The sequence below is a fragment of the Protopterus annectens genome, chromosome 2.part1, assembly GCF_019279795.1.
Source record: "Protopterus annectens isolate FY-2018-M chromosome 2.part1, PAN1.0, whole genome shotgun sequence".
Classification (NCBI taxonomy): domain Eukaryota; kingdom Metazoa; phylum Chordata; order Ceratodontiformes; family Protopteridae; genus Protopterus; species Protopterus annectens.
The window spans coordinates 1,723,964,601-1,723,980,421 of NC_056729.1; the positions used below are offsets into that span (position 1 = coordinate 1,723,964,601).

General features: G+C 42.8%; 1 protein-coding gene across 1 annotated transcript in view; it reads left to right on the forward strand.

The window, feature by feature from the left end:
• The window catches only part of HP1BP3 (heterochromatin protein 1 binding protein 3), a 290,037-nt gene extending 279,399 nt beyond the window's left edge, over positions 1-10,638 (forward strand). Inside the window, exon 12 of the mRNA XM_044063174.1 lies at positions 5,859-10,638. Coding sequence (XP_043919109.1) covers positions 5,859-6,165 — 307 coding nt within the window. The 3' untranslated portion in view covers positions 6,166-10,638. The remainder of the gene's footprint in view (positions 1-5,858) is intronic.
• The last annotated feature ends 5,183 nt before the right edge of the window (positions 10,639-15,821 follow it).

The following is a 15,821-nucleotide window of genomic DNA, read 5'->3' on the forward strand; positions in this document are numbered from 1 at the left end:
AGACAACTTAAGCAGAAATCTTCTGGACCCACACTAGTGGCAGCTAGACCAAAGCACCTTCACCCTTGTAACCCAGAAATGGGGCACCCCAAAGGTCAACCTCTTTGCTTCCCACTCCAACCATCAGCTTGCAAGTTCTGCACCAGGGAGCCTCACTGCAAGGCCTGGAAAGTGGATGCTATATCCTTCCAGTGGGTCAACCTCTGTCTATGCAATTCCCTCACTACCGCCCATTACAAGGATACTTCTCAAAATAAGGGAGGAAAAAGAGGACAATCTTGATTGCCCCAGACTGGCCACGTCAGCACTGATACCCACTGCTGCATAGCCTGTCACCTTTGCCACCATGGCATCTCCCTCAGATCCCAACACTCCTGACCCAGAGGGAAGGAGAATTCATGCATCCCCAATTGCAGACCCTCAATCTGGCAGCCTGGCTTATTCCCTGACCACTGCACAAGCTGCCAATCTCTGCAAACAGGATGTTCTTCGTGTTTACTGTTGCAGTTATCGCATTTTGGTTATCTGCATGCTAGTAGCCCTCAGCTAGCCTGAATAGCAGAGTCTCCGATTCCTGCATCAGATGCGGTCTCTTCCGTGATGTCAGGTGTATAAAATATGCAGCCGATGCCATTACATCAGTCTTTCTTTCCATGCGGTGCCTGAAGCAGTTAGCAAGTGCCAGTCAGCAGACTCCTGAAATTCAGTTTCAGAACTGAAGTCTTCAACTAAAAGCTAAGTACCCTGTTAGGGAAACTTTTTCTTGCTCTAAACCGATGTCAGTAAAAGTAAATTGCTTTACTTGTGGAAAGCAAATGTCTCAAAGATTTTCATTCGTACTGTATTCCTTGCCTAGGCCCTGACCAAGAGGTACCTCGCTGTTGGTTTTTTTAACTTATTTAAACCACGAACTGTCCGTCAGTATACTTTTGCTGCTAAATATTTTGGTCCTCTGTTCAATTATCGTGATATGTCTTTGGTAAGCCATCCGACTACCGACATTCTGAAAAAATGCAAAGATTAAGACAGACAGGCCGCCTAGATCCTAAGATGCCAACGATGCTTCTAAGCCAGTTGCCAGTTCGCCGGTACTCGGTGAGGTGCTTTTGCAGCCCATGATACCTGCTACTTCAGATTCGCAGGCCTCTACTGAGATCCATTCGGAATCAGATATGCCGCGAGATGCTTCAACTGTGGAACCTGCGGATGTCTGCACATTGGATGAGTCCGGAGCCACTGTGCAGGCACCGGCTTTTGTGGGTGTATTCAGGCCTACTGACTTGCATATTAAACCAGCACCATCTTTTTCAAGGCCTAAATATCGAACCATGCCTAGAAAACTCACGCCCAGACCACATGGTTAGGCCTCTATGCCTAAAAAACAAATAAGAATGGCTGAAGACCTTATTACTTTAATCGGGGCAAGCCAGCCTTCCCCCTCTGAGACCTAGGACTGAGTCTGCTTATGATACTTCTGACCAGGATTCTGAATTTTCTGCTTCCTCTGACCAGGATTTACCCTTATCTACTTGAGGATTCTGATGCTGAGGGACCCTATTCCCTCTGCTTCCCCCCAGAGGATTTCTCAGGGTACCTGACTTTCAAGTTCCTTTTTTAAAAATCCTACTGCGGATCCTAAGACCATTTCCCAGAGACCCAAAGGCATTAAAGCTACTACTGCCAAAAATCCTACCCCCTCTGATAGAGATTCCAGGGCGATGGATAGATGGGTTAAGAAGGTCTACATGTCTGCAACTTTGGCCATCAGAGCCTTAAACTGTCAGTTTCATATGTTAAAGTATCAGCAGCATATTATTAGATTGCTTAAATAGAAAATGATTCCTGATTGTGCTGAAAATAAGGATTTACTGCACTCAGCTGAACAATTTGGAAAACATTTTGCAATGTGGTTTTGATTCTCACTAGAGGCATCTTGCAGGGCTGCTGTGACTGGGTCTATACTTAGAAGGCATGCTTGGCTTAAGGAGCAATCCTTTTTTGAGGAAAAAACCTAAATCTATACAAACTGTTAAAGATTATTTTACAAGTACAACCTCCAAGGTTTAGTAGGCATTGGCCTTCCAAAGATTGGTCCTTTCCTGCCTCTTCCAGACCTTCAGTCCAAACTCAGATCCAGCAGAGCTCCCTAAATTCAGTCCCAGGATACGCACAGGACTAAGCAGTGGGGAGCCTCCACTTCCAAATCTGGGAGTATTAAAACTCCCCCCATGGTAAACTGTCTCAATGACTTATTTTTAAAACTTCCAAGCACTTCTCGACTAACTGCCCCCTTGGGGGTAAAGATTGCTCTTCATGCAAAGAACTGGGAACTCATTACCCAGGACAAAAGGGTTTTAAATAGTGTCCCAGGGATACAGATTTCACTTCCACACATTACCAACACCAGGCGGGTGGTCAGATCTACCCCCAAATTAGTGGGCAGAGGCCCTAAAGCAAGTACTTTCTCTCAAGCATGGGGGCTGCTCAGTTGGTACCAGAAGTGGAAAAGGAACAAGGTTTCTACTCTAGACTTTTCCTGGTACCCAGCAAAGGCAATTCATGGCGTCCTATCCTGGACCAGTCTACTCTAAACACCTTTTTGGTGATTCCAAGATTCAAGATGCGGACTCCTCACCAGTTGCTCCTTATGCTAGGCAAAGACACACCTGGTTGGCAACACTAGATTTAAAGGAAGCATACCTGCACCTCCCCATCAGGGAATCTTGCAGAAGATACCTATGCTTCAAAGCAGGCTACACGCACTATCAGTTCTCTGCACTGCCCTTTGTGAATAACCCTGGGTGCAGTAGATAAACCAAAGTGCCTAGCTCCAGTTATTTCATTTTGCAGGCAAAGAAATATTCAGATATACCCATACCTGGACGATTGTCTAATTCAGGCAGAAAGCCAGGACATACTTTTGAATCTGGCTTTTGTACAAAGGGTGCTAACTTGTCTGGGGTACACCATAAACGAAAAGAAATCACACCTGGTACCCTGTCAACAAATTATATTCCTGGGAGCAAGCTTGAATACAGCTTCCCAGATGGCTTTCCTCACGCCATAGAAACAAATTTATTTGACAACCTACTTCAAACAAGTGGCCACAGAAACCTTGCTGTCTGCAAGGCATCTACTACAAGCCTTGGGGTTCATGGCCTCCTGCATTCTTCTAATTGCGTATGCAAGACTGCATATGAGGAAACTACAATGGTATCTAAAAAGCCTATGGCGTCAACATTCTCGAGACCTAGAAGCAATGATTCCTGTCATACCTTGCCTAGGACTAGAGTTCTTTGGTGGGCAGAGGCCTGCCACCAAAAGGGGACTACCTTTCACTCTTACCCCCTGCTGCCCAAATCCTAACTGACACATCAGGCTATGCATGGGGAGGTGGGGGCTCACCTGGCAGAGAGGTGTTTTCAGGGCAAATGACACCAAAGTCAAATGCACCTGCATATCTATCAAAAAGAAATGTTAGCTGTACAGAATGCTCTGACAGCCTTCAAGGACCACATTCTTCCAGGACAATTAATGGTAAGGACTGACAACACCGCAAGTGGTACATAAACGAGCAGGGGAGCACGCATTCTTACCCCCTCTGCAGACTAGCCATGGCATTGTGGAACACGACCCTGAGCTACCAAGTGCATTTTCAGGCTCAATTCCTGCCAGGAAAATTAAATACACTGGCAGAACTAAGCAGAAACTTCATGGACCCACACGAGGGAAACCGGAACCAAGGATTTTCAACATTTTGACAAGTAAATGGGGGAACCCATAGTTTGCCTTCCCCCAGAACTATCAATTGGACAAATTTTGCACAAGGACTCCCCACAAACAAGCTTGGAAAGTGGATGCTTTGTCCTTTTAGCTGGAAAAAACTTTCAGTTTATGCCTTTCCTCCTCTGCCTCTGCTCTCCAAAGTGCTACAAAGATCAAGCAAGACAAACCAAGGACGATTTTGATTGCACCAGACTGGCCACGCCAACACTGGGTACCCCCTCTTGTGCAGTGTCACCGTTGGCCCCATTGCACCTGCCTCAGACTCCTACTCTGTCTCAGCAGGAGAACCGTATTCTGCACCCTCAGTTTCAAACACTGAACCTTGCACCCTGGCTAATTACCTAATCTCTCCATTACCATCCCTTGGTAAACCAGTGATGGATATCATTTTAGAGACGGAGGCCTAGTACTAGAAAATCTTATGCTGAAAAATGGAAGGTTCTGTGTCTGGACCCAGTCTCAAGGGGATGAGCACAGTAGTGCCCAATTTACCTCCGATTTTACAATATTTAACTCTGATGCTTCACAAGGGTCTGTCTTTCTCCTGCATCAAAATTCACGCCTCAGCCATTTCAGCTCATTGTAACAGAACCTCCCCTCTTCTCTCATCCACTGCTCAAGCAGTTCCTCAGAGGGGCCAAATATTTACGACCACCCAGGAGAGCTCCAACTGTAGCCTGGGGCCTTAACTTTGTATTGGAGAATCTCACTCTTCCTCCTCTCGAGCCAGCTGCTACTGCAGTCTTAAAATTCCTTTCTAACAGCTTTCCTTTTAGCAATCACTTCAGCAAGAAGGGTATCTGAATTACAGGCCCTTATGGCAGTGGAGCCTTTCATCTTTTATGCCGACAGGGTGTCCCTCAGGACCAATCCCTCCATGCCCAAGGTGGTATCCAGTGTGGCCCTTAAGCAGTCAATTCATTTGCCAACCTTTCCTAATCCACAGAGCAAAGGGGAATGGATACTGCACTCCTTAGATGTGCACAACTTAGACTCTACTTGGACAGTACTAAACCTCAAAGGAAATCTGAACTGCTGGTGGCATTTGCAGGGGCAGAGGGGAAGGCCATTTCAAAACAAACCATTTCTAAATGGATAGGCCATTGCATTCATTTATTCTACAAGCACCATGGAAAACCTATCCCACGGGATCAGACCCCACTCAACCAGGGCCGCATCTACCTCTGCAGCCTTTCTCAGAGGTGTCTTTCAGGGACATCCTAGAAGTTGCTACTTGGAGTTCTGTACATAATTTCACCAAGCATTACTATATGCCAATTTTCTTTAAATCCAGAGCTGGCTTTGCCACTGCAGTTCAGCTAGACCTAGTGCTATTTAAATTCTTCCTCCCATCCTTGGCTTTGGGAAATCTACCCAAATGTAATGACTGTAACAGTGAAACATGAACATAGCACAGTTGTGTACACTTACCATAAATGTAGATGTTGGTGTATTCACTGTTGCAGTCCTTGTTACCCTCCCTCCAGCCCCCCTACTAATTTTGGCTATACGTCTACTTTCCTTTACTATGCTCAAAAGCTTTTTGGTGTAGTTGCTTTTTTGTTGGAAGTATAACCTTGTATATGTATAGATTTAATTGCTTCCCATTAGGGGGGCACCTGACATCTAAGGCAAGAAAAACTGATGTAGTGGCATCTGCTGCATGTTTTTATACCCTTGATGTCCTGGAAGGGACAGCAACTGACGCAGGACCCAAGACTTTTAATTAGGCCGACTGAGGGCTACTGCAAGCAGATAACCCAAATGTGATGACTGCAACGGTGAGTATACTCCAGCATCTAATTTATAGTAAATGTACACAACTGTACTTTCACTATTGTAAACAGTGTCTGCATAAACTTTTATTGTGCTTAGTTTATTCACAGTTTTCATAATATCTAAAATGCAGCGTGTGTAATATATATAAAGGTGGTAGAGTGCCTCATCCCTGTTTTGTCGCAGGTTCTGATGTTAGTCTATACTGTTTTGGTGCTTGTCTGTTGAACTGTTTTTAAATAGAAGTCTGTCACTTGGGTAATGTCTAATTGCTGTGAATTTTCTCCATTTGTTAGTAAGCGGCCAAAGAGGCCAGCCCCAAAGGCTAGAGCTCGGGCAACTCCTCAGAAACGGACGGCAGTTCGATCTAAATCCAAACCAAGTAAAGAGCTTCCTGCTAAGAAGGAGAAAGCAAAGAGTACCCCCAAGAAAGAAGAGGTAGCCCCACCAAAACCTGCGCCACCTCCAAAGAAATCGAAACCAGCTCCAGTTTCTGCCAAGAAAGAAAACGAGACTCCCAAGAAAGCAGCTTCTTCTGCTAAGGGGACACCATCTCCTGCCAAGGGAAAGACCAGCACTAGGAGGTCATCGAGAGCGAAATAGTGAAAGAACAGATTCATTGTGATTGGAGGGGCTTTTCTTTCTTTTTTTTTTTTTTTTTTTTAAGTCAACTTAAATTTTTAGGCCTTAGGGTTCAGAAAATCCATCTAGTTAGAGTTCTACAGGTGAGGATTAGATCTGAATATTACTTTTTAGATGTTTATACAAGATTTTTTATACCACAATATGAAAAGGGCATTTTTGTGTCCTAATTAAATGTAGTGTCCTGTGGCAAGACTTGGAGACCTTTTTAGTGAGTTAAATTGTTTAGTTTTTTCTTTTACAGCCATTTGCTGCTGACTTGGTTATACCAGGTAACCATTCCCTAGCTGTTAGGTAGTGTAACCAGTATTGTTTCTGATTGCAGTAAATCCTGAAAAAATGCACCCTGCTATTTTGTTGGAATATTTATTTAGAAATGCTTCTTTGGGAGTATACATACCCTACTGTCTGGTCGTCAGTGTTGCCAGTTTAATAATTAATCCCTGTTCTGGCAAAGCATGATCTCCAGTGTGTGCGTGTTGGCTTTAGACAGTGTAAGCAAGAACACCAGTGTGACATACCGTGTTTACCAGTTGTCCTGTATGGAGTCAGTTTTCCCACTAAAAATCTTGTGTATTCAAAAAAAGTCATTACTCTCTTAAAATGTGCTCTTTCAAAATCAATGTTGCCTATGCAGGTGATTTATTACTGGAGATTCCACTTGATTTGAACCCTCTAATTTTGGAGTAATGTTTCTAATTTTGGAGTAATATTTTGTGCTGCTGTTAGGTTTTATCAGCCTTTTTGAGTTTAATTGTTGGTGGAATGCAAATGCTTTCTTGAAGGAATGATCATGTTTCAGGTTGAAGCTGTTTAGAACCTGCGTCAGCGAAGTAAAGGATAAGTAGCTTGCTGTACTCAAATGGTAGTTTAAATCAAACCCCCCCCCCATTTTACATTTTCTCTTTATCTTGTTGAAAAGTACACTGGGACATAATATGCATGCTATCTGGTAACATTAGTAAGCCCTTAATGTTCTATCCCATTGTTAATGCTGGCTGACTGCAATCTTTCTGACTTTGCCACTGTGCATAGAAACTTGCAGAAAGTTAAGGGTTTGAGATGTATTTAGTTTGCTTTCTACTTTTCCAATTTTTTTAGATGTTGCAGGATAGCCATTTTAACAAGCCATTGAAGTTCATGTCCCAAGTGTGTCCAGATGAGCAATGTCTTGCCATGATACCGGACTCTCTCTTTTCCAAGTCAAGTCTGGATGAATGCTTTATCTCTTAAATTTCCAGTCGCTGATATCAGTCTTATTGATGTTCCATTTAACACAGGAAATCCCTTGTAGTGCATTTTCTGTTTCTGCACAGATGGTGATTTGCTGTTTGTGGGATTTTCTGTTTTCTCTGTAGTGTGATTGTGGAGTTAATGTTTGGGGGTTGGCAGGGGTGTAGCTCCCCTTACAGTTGTGGTGCATTAGTTTCTTGTGGTTGGAGCTTTGTCAAAATGGAGTAACATCTTGTGGTTCAAAATCACCCCTTTAGCAAAACTGGTTAAGTCAAAGGCACCAGACTGAATTTGTGGCAAGTCATAATGCTAAGTTTATTGCTGTTTTCGGAAATTGCAGCCCATGCCATTTTAGGAGTTTTGTGAAGGAACGCATCTGTAAGTTGGTAGGAGCAGACATTAAAACATTCTGGCTCATTGTTGGCCCCCCTGATATAACTGTCCTCAGTGGCCCTTTAATTACTAATGTGCCCCCCCCCCCCCCCCCAAATTTACATTGTTTCTGATTTGCAGGAACCCTATCTTTCAGTGCTGTACATCACACCATCTGGTCTTTCAACCTAGAGACATTTTAATCATTCTTGTAAGCCTGCTACATGTGGTTTGAAGATGAGGAACTGGAGTGCATGCTGATGTGCCTTTTCACCTAGATAGAAAATATGAAGTCCCACATAGTGACTGCTGGACACATTTGCTGACCGTTGTTGTTGGGGAGGATAGGTTCTGGATGGAGCCCCTTGGCATCATGCTGTCTAAATTGATTGATCTGTTGGGGATGCTGTTAACCTTCCTCATTTAAGTTTGTCCTATAATCATAATTTAATGTGCTGTAGTACGCATACTTACTGATCTACTTGGCAGCTGGTAGTGGGGATGAGTGGAAGGTTATTTACCAGTTAGATTTGCGGCATTTTTGAGTATTGGCTAGGCATTCGCCAAGTTTAAAATTTCTGGAGAACAGGTCAGAGAATTAAGGAATCTATTTCTGCCTTTAGCTGTAGATGGACAGGGAAGGGTTCCCTGGTGTGAAAAAAAACCTGCTTTGTTTTAAGGCTGAATGCATGATGGTGTGCTGAAAGCGGTTAAAGCTACTAAAACCGCTTGTCTTTTTTTAATGAATGTTTGCTGGCCCAGGATAATCCGATGCGAGTTAAACTTTTTTTTTCTTATAACATAGTTGCATCTTAACATTTCACTTCCAGGTGTCAGGTCAAGTACGATTCCTCCTTGGTTTTCTGATAACAGTACTGGTTCAACTGCTTAGTTTTCAACATTTTTTGTGATCTTTTAAATTTTTACTTATTTAAAAATTAAATTTGGCAGATTTTTTCATATTTGATGCTCTGTTTAATTCAGTTTTAGTTTATTCAGCAGCAGACCCTCCCCCCAATACTGTTGAAGCAGAAGTTGTACTTTGATGCACTTCAGAGCTGCCTTAGAGGTGCTATTGCAATTTGCAATGTCCTTAACTTAGCAAATGAGTTTTTAAAAGAAATATAGTAAATGAATGGGCAATGTAACATTGCTTTGAGTTTCTTGTAATTTTTTTCACCACCTGCTGTTGGGCATAATTCATATGAATTTTGTTTTTTTTTTTTTTTAATGCATGGAGCAAAGGATCACCAAATATGCACCACTTTAAGTCAGATTTCTATTTGCTTTGGTTCCTTCATTTAGTTTAAACAGTGCAATCTCTTATGAATGAAACCAAGTAAGCTATAGTGCGGCGAATTGTCTTTCTTCTGTAGTATGTTTCTTGAACAGGATATTTCTTCCCGCCATCATATTTTTCTCATCTTTTTGAAATAAGGCAATTTAATGGAATATATTCTTTAGCCGTGAACTTTGTCATTGACCACCTGCGCTACCTAAAAAGCACTTAATTACCTCCTGGTTGTAGTGTTTTCAAGTGAACCCATTGCCAGACATAAAAATTAAGTTGACTTAAATGCAGTACTAAAGTTGTAAAAGTAAGAGGCTATTAAAACTGATTTGAAGTGTCACTGTAAATTAAAATTGGTTGTTAAGCAGATAACGTGATCGTAGTTATCGAATGGACATTGTTTGGAAATCTGTCCTAAAGTTGACAAAGTGGAGAGCTGTTCTTGTACTTTGTGAGCCTAGAGTTAAACAGCATATTCTCCAGTTTGCTTGTGACACTTGGTTTGTCTGGGTATGGTTAGAAGGGATGCATACTGTACAGGGCAAAATGAAGTTTTTAAAATAGGTTCTTTTTTTTGTATATGGTCTATACATGTCCATAGACTTTTCCAGCCAGTATACCTTAACACATACAGAATATGCAGTAAAGTCACTACAGGCACAGCTGATGCTAAGGCTGTCCTAAGTGTAGCTCCTGTGGGAGTCAACACCGCTGCATGTCGCAGAGAGCTTGGATGGGGTGTGCTGGTGGGCAGTGAGGCAACCATGGTGGTTTGAAAGTGCCGCAGCATTGAGTTGTAAATGTACACACTGTGACCAACCAGGTTTTACCAGTTAGCGTTTGGTTACTCTATTCCATTGACCATGTTTTAGTGGTGGAACCTGATGTAAAAAGGCCTTAAGCTGCTGTGTGCTTCGGGAGCCACAGAGAAAACACATGTGCACTGTTGCTAATGTCCTCCAGTTTTTGTCTGGCTGGCACTTTATACCAGCATCCCTGCTCACCAAGTAACATTTATTAAAAAGGTTAATGTTTTCATTGAGCTGTACTGGCTGAGAAAAAGCTTTGTGTTAACCCCACATATTTGATACATTTCTGCATCTGTTACAACAGAGTGCTTGTTTCATTTTATTTATGCGGTTAGGCTAAAAAAAAAAAACACATTAGCCTGGAGTGAAAAACTGTAGATACCTAAAGGATTGTTTTGGTTACTTGTTGACAAAAGTCTAAGATGTTTTGTATCTTTCTGTATAATAGTGTGTTTTGATTTTTTTGTATTTTTACCAGCTTGGAGAAAAAGTTTGTTTCCCAAATGGAAAAAAAACAGTGGAGAATGATTGTAATCTTTGTTTTATTTTAAAATGTGCACCTGTTTGCTAGAGTAGAAATGCTTTTAAAGATAGGCGTATTCCTTTTTTAAAGGAGAAGCAGTCTGACATTTAATGTCTGTTCTGAAAGAAAATCAAATGCTTGTTTTCTTTTGTTTGAAAGATCTGTGACCTTAAATGTGCTAATAAAAGGCTTGATTGCTAACCAAATTTTGTGAAGTGTTAAACTGAACTTTTTTTTATAATTGTTTGCTTACATTGAATAAAAATGTGTTGCAGTCCTTTTTTACGTCTGTAAATTTAGAGTGAATCTGACTGCTGTGGCCAGACTCAAAAAAAGTGCATTGTCCTTTGGATGAGACATTAAATTGTGCTCCCATCTGCTTGAGTTGGTCGTAGCTCAGGTGAATTAAAGATCCCATGGTATCTGTCAGATGCCCTGGTCAAATTTCCCCTAGTAGTATAAATACTACTGCATCTCACCTGAGAAGATGCTACCAATCTAGTGGGACTAACCCTATCAACAAAGGATCGATAAGTCCTTATTACTTTGACTTATTTGCATTACTAATGTCCCCTGGAGTTTAGCATTGTAAGGGGCTACTTGGATTTTAAGCTGATTATTTTGGGTTCTTGCTGTCAGATGCCAGCACTCTGTTCCTACAGTAGTTTGTTTTCACCAGATGGGAGTAAAAGGTAAATGTTGAAAGGAAGTGGAAGACTTGGATCCCAGCACCGTATGAGAGTTGTGGCAATAGAGAGGAAGGAATAAATTCAAATATTGAAGCTGTCAGTTTCCCAAACACCTCTTGATAAAATGCTTGTACTAAAGCATTTTACAATAAATCTACCAGTTTTCATAGGCAAGTACTAGGCTAGCTGCACTTGTGGGCCATTTTAAGCTTAACTAGTTTTCCTCTAAGGTGAGAATGAAACCCTGTACCTTGTGTCTGTAAGGAAAACCTCCATTATGCAACCCCCTAATCAATAGATTAAAAATAAATGAAGTGATAAAAGCAGCAAAGTAATTTTAAATCCTTCAGTGTGGGATTTAGTTGGCAGTCTTACAGAAAAGATTGCATCTTAACGACTCTCTGAAGAATTCCTTACAGCTGCTTTTGCAGAAGTAAGAGGTCATTAACATTTTACATTAATGTAACAGTGTTTGCGGGCTGGAGGGGCAGATGCAAGCTGCCCGTGCCATCTCCATTAAGACCTCTGCTGGGAGTGGTTGGGAACTGTCCTATAATCCTCTGGTAGCTAAACAGTTGGGCTAGTTGTCCCATGTCCCAGTATTTTCTCGTGTTAACATCCAAACCTATCCCAGCTTTTAGCCAAAGTTAACATTTGACTTTATCTTTGTATTTTTATTTTGCCCAGTTTTTCTCCCAGGTTTTTGAACACATGGTGTCTTGACAAGGACATGCCATCTGTCTCCATGGCTTAGTAACCTGTATATTCATATGGGCCATTGTTGCAGTTCTCGTGTATGGGAACCTTCGTGTTGGCTGAGTTCATTGTCCTCTGAGCTTGGAGAGTTTGCATCCGGTCTCAGCTGGGATGACATCACTTTTCTCATGTTTTTAATTTTTTTTTTTCTTTTACTAGTTACTCCCACCAGACTTTTGGTCTCTCTTCAGGGAGATCCGTGGTTATTTCTAGTATTTGGTGAATTTTGGCTAGGGCATTGGGAGACTTCCACTACTGTTTGGAGCTGCGAGATGGCACCAGAGGGCTCCTACAGCCGCAAGGAAGCAGTATATGAGAGAAGCACAGTGTAGAGAAGACAGGATGGCGCAGTGGTGCAGCGGTAGCATTGTCACCTCACAGCAAGAGGTTCTCAGGTTCGATTTTGTGCTGGGAGTGCCTTCTGTGCAGTCTGCATGTCCTCCCTGCGTTCATGTGAGTTTCCTCCCGTGTTATAAAGACCTGCATCTGCAGCATTTCTCCCTGGCCCTCCGCTGAAAATTGGCTTCATTCCACGTCAGACTCTCCCAGTTAACATGTTAAAATAAGTGATGGAGAGTTTGTATGTGGGTAGAGAAGAAATCGCTCATTATGGAGTTTCAGTATGTAAACAAAGAATCTTTTGTGGTGGATGTTACAAATGAGCAGTATTCAGCTGTCTCCATGGAGAAGGAAGCAAGTCTGAAGTGGTGCAGATAAGAGCTGGCGTCAGAAGGGCTTCCATATTATGTTCTATTAAAAATCGAGCAGGATGATCCAGGTGTTTGTTCTGATGATCATCATGTTTCACTGTTGCAGTCATTACATTTGGGTTATCCTGCTGGCAGGCGACCCGCAGTCGGCCCGAGTTCCAAAGTCTTGGTCCGGCGTCTGTTGCTGTCGCCTCTTCCCTGATGTCAGTGTGCCAGGGGTATAAAAGTTGCAACAGATGCCATTTTCTTCATTCTTTCTTGCCGTGTGGTGCCCGAAGCATAAGCAGTTCGCAAGTGCCGGTCAGCCAACTCCCGAGATTTTCAGAATTGAATTTCAGAACCGAAGTCTTCAATAAAGCTAAGTACCCCTTTCAGAACCGAAGTCTTCAATAAAGCTAAGTACCCCGTTGGGGAAACTTTCTTGCTCCAGACCGATGTCAGTAAAAGTTAATTGTATTTCTTGTGGGAAGCAAATAACTCCTAAGGACTTCCACTCTTACTACATTCCTTGCCTAGGCCCTGACCACGACGTCACTAGTCTGTTTTGTGCTAGATTCAATAAATGCACCATTAAACATCGGTTTGATTTTGCTTTACATTATTTTGGACGGAGATTTAATTACATAATGCCGTTGAACAGACTACCGGAATATATAAAAAACGCAAAGACAAAGAAAGACAGGCATCAGAGGTCTAAAACCGAAGCCTCTTCTAGGCCAGTCGCCGGTTCTCAGTGAGGTGCTTTCGCAGCCCCAGATGCCCGCTACCTCAGAGCCACAGGCTGCAACCAACAGCCACGTGGAGACACCAAGGTCTGTGGAAATTCAAGGTATTGGACTTAAGGAAAATATACCCTCAGATGGGTCCAGAGCCGCTGAGCAGGCACTGGCTTCTGAGGGTGTTTTCAGCTTACAATTAAAGGTACTACAGCAGCAAAGGCAAAGTCAAAAGCTCCATTAAAGACAAGGAAACTAGTGCAGCATTCTCCAGAACAGTCCTCCATGCCAAGGAAACAGATGCTTAAAATGGCCGAAGACCTTATTACTTTAATCAGGGGCTCCCACCCCCGACAAAAGGACTAGGCAAGATGCCAATTATGATTCCTCTGATCAGGTTTCTATTTCTTCTGACGAGGGCTATTCACTCCCTCCCTATGAGGACTGATGCTGAAGAGTCCATTTTTTTCAGCCTCACCACCTGAGGATTACTATTTTGCGGAAACCCTGCTCACCATGAGGGAGCATTTCCATTGGGAGAGCCAGGATTACTCAGAATCCAAGAAAAGGCTCAGATTTCCTTCTGTTGCCTCAGCACAGGCCCGTGGCTATACCCCCAGTGCTTGATATTTTTTCTGAATCCAGTCAGTCTCCGGATTCTTTACCCCCCTGCACCAGTAAAGCCAGACAGGTACTACAGGGTCCCCGACTCTCATAAATGTCTACAAAAACCCCGCTGCAGACCCAGAAACTATTTCTCAGGATCCTAAAGGGGTTAAAGCTTCCACTGCCAAAAATCCTGTCCCCTCAGATAGTGATTCCAGAGCTCTGGACAGATGGGGGGGGGGGGGAGTTTACACTTCTGCTACTTTAGCTGCAAGAGCTTTAAGCTGTCAGTTTCTTATGCTTAAATAGCAGTAGCTCATGTCATTGTTAAAGCAGAAAATGGTTACAAGTATAGAAGGTCCTGACAGTAAACAAATACAGGATTTATTGCATGCAATTGAAAAAGTGGGAAAGCATACTCTGCAATGTGGTTTTGATTCTTTGGAGGCTTCTTGTAGAGCTGCAGTTACAGGCTCAGTTATTCGAAGACCTGCTTGGTTGAAAGAACAAAGTTTACCTGACCATGTTAAAATGAAATTGTTGGATGCTCCACTACAGCATGATACTTTGGTGTTAAGGCAGAAGAGATGTTAAAGAAAATGGAGGATAAAGCAAAGTCAATGCAAACTGTGAAAGATTTCTTACAGGTTCAGCCACCTAGATTTAGCAGAAACTGGCCTTCAAAAAAATTGGTGTCTTCCATTGTCACAGGCCACAGAGGCAGATACGGACGCCCAAGAGGTAGATCTCGGCCCCAAGGCTCCTACAGACCTAAACAATGGGGTGCTTCATCCCCCAAAGGAGAAGACAAATCACAACCTTATAGGAACCTGTCGCAATGACTTCCCTCTGCAAATGCCAAGCTGTTACCAGTTGACAGCACCCCTAAGGGGAAAGCTAGCACTTTTCTCAAATTGGCACATGATCACCCAAGACCAGTGGGTGTTGAATATAGTTTCTCAAGGGTACAAGTTCCACTTCCGCACACTTCCAAAACCAAAAGGTATGCCAAACCTGCCACAACCAGTGGGCAGAGGGACAAAAACAGATCTGCTCTTATGAATATGGGAGCTGTTCAAAATTCCACAAGAACAGGGCCAAGGTTTTTACTCACGACTATTCCTAGTACCCAGAAAGGACAAAGCATGGAGACCAATACTGGACCTGTCAATCCTAAATACTGTCCTGGATGTTCCATTCAAAATGTTAGCACTGCAACAACTCTTGCCCATGCTGGGCAAAGAGGTTTGGCTAGTTACTTTGGGTCTCAAGGAGGCATACCTGCACGTCCCAATCAGACAATCGTGCAGAAGATACCTCAGATTTATAGCAGGCTGAATGCATTATCAATTCTCTGCACTGCCTTATGGCTTATCTACTGTGCCCAGGGTCTTCACAAAATGCCTGGCACCAGTAATTGCATTTTGCAGACAAAAAGGAATTCAAATATATCCCTACTTGGACAACTGCCTTATTCAAGCAGACAGCAAGGACATTCTTCTAAAGCACCTGGCGTTTGTAAAAAGATTACTAATTTGCCTAGGGTACACAGTAAACAAAAGGAAATCAAAACTAGTGCCCTCTCAAGAGAATATTCCTGGGTGCAAGCTAAAATACAACTACCCAGATGCCTTATCTCGCGCCAGACAAAGGCAACTGACTCATTACTTTCAAATGATGGCAACAAAGACCCAGCTCCCTGCAAGAAAACTTCTGCAGGCCCTGGGTTTCATGGCTTCTTGCATTCTACTAATTCCATATGCCAAACTGCATATGAGGAAACTACAATGGTACCTAAAGTGTTTGGACTCCGCATTGTCACAGCCTAGAGACCATCATAACCTTGAATGTCCTTCATGGATGCATCTGCAGTCATAACAACTGGGTTGTCCTGTCGTCAGGCAGCCCTTCA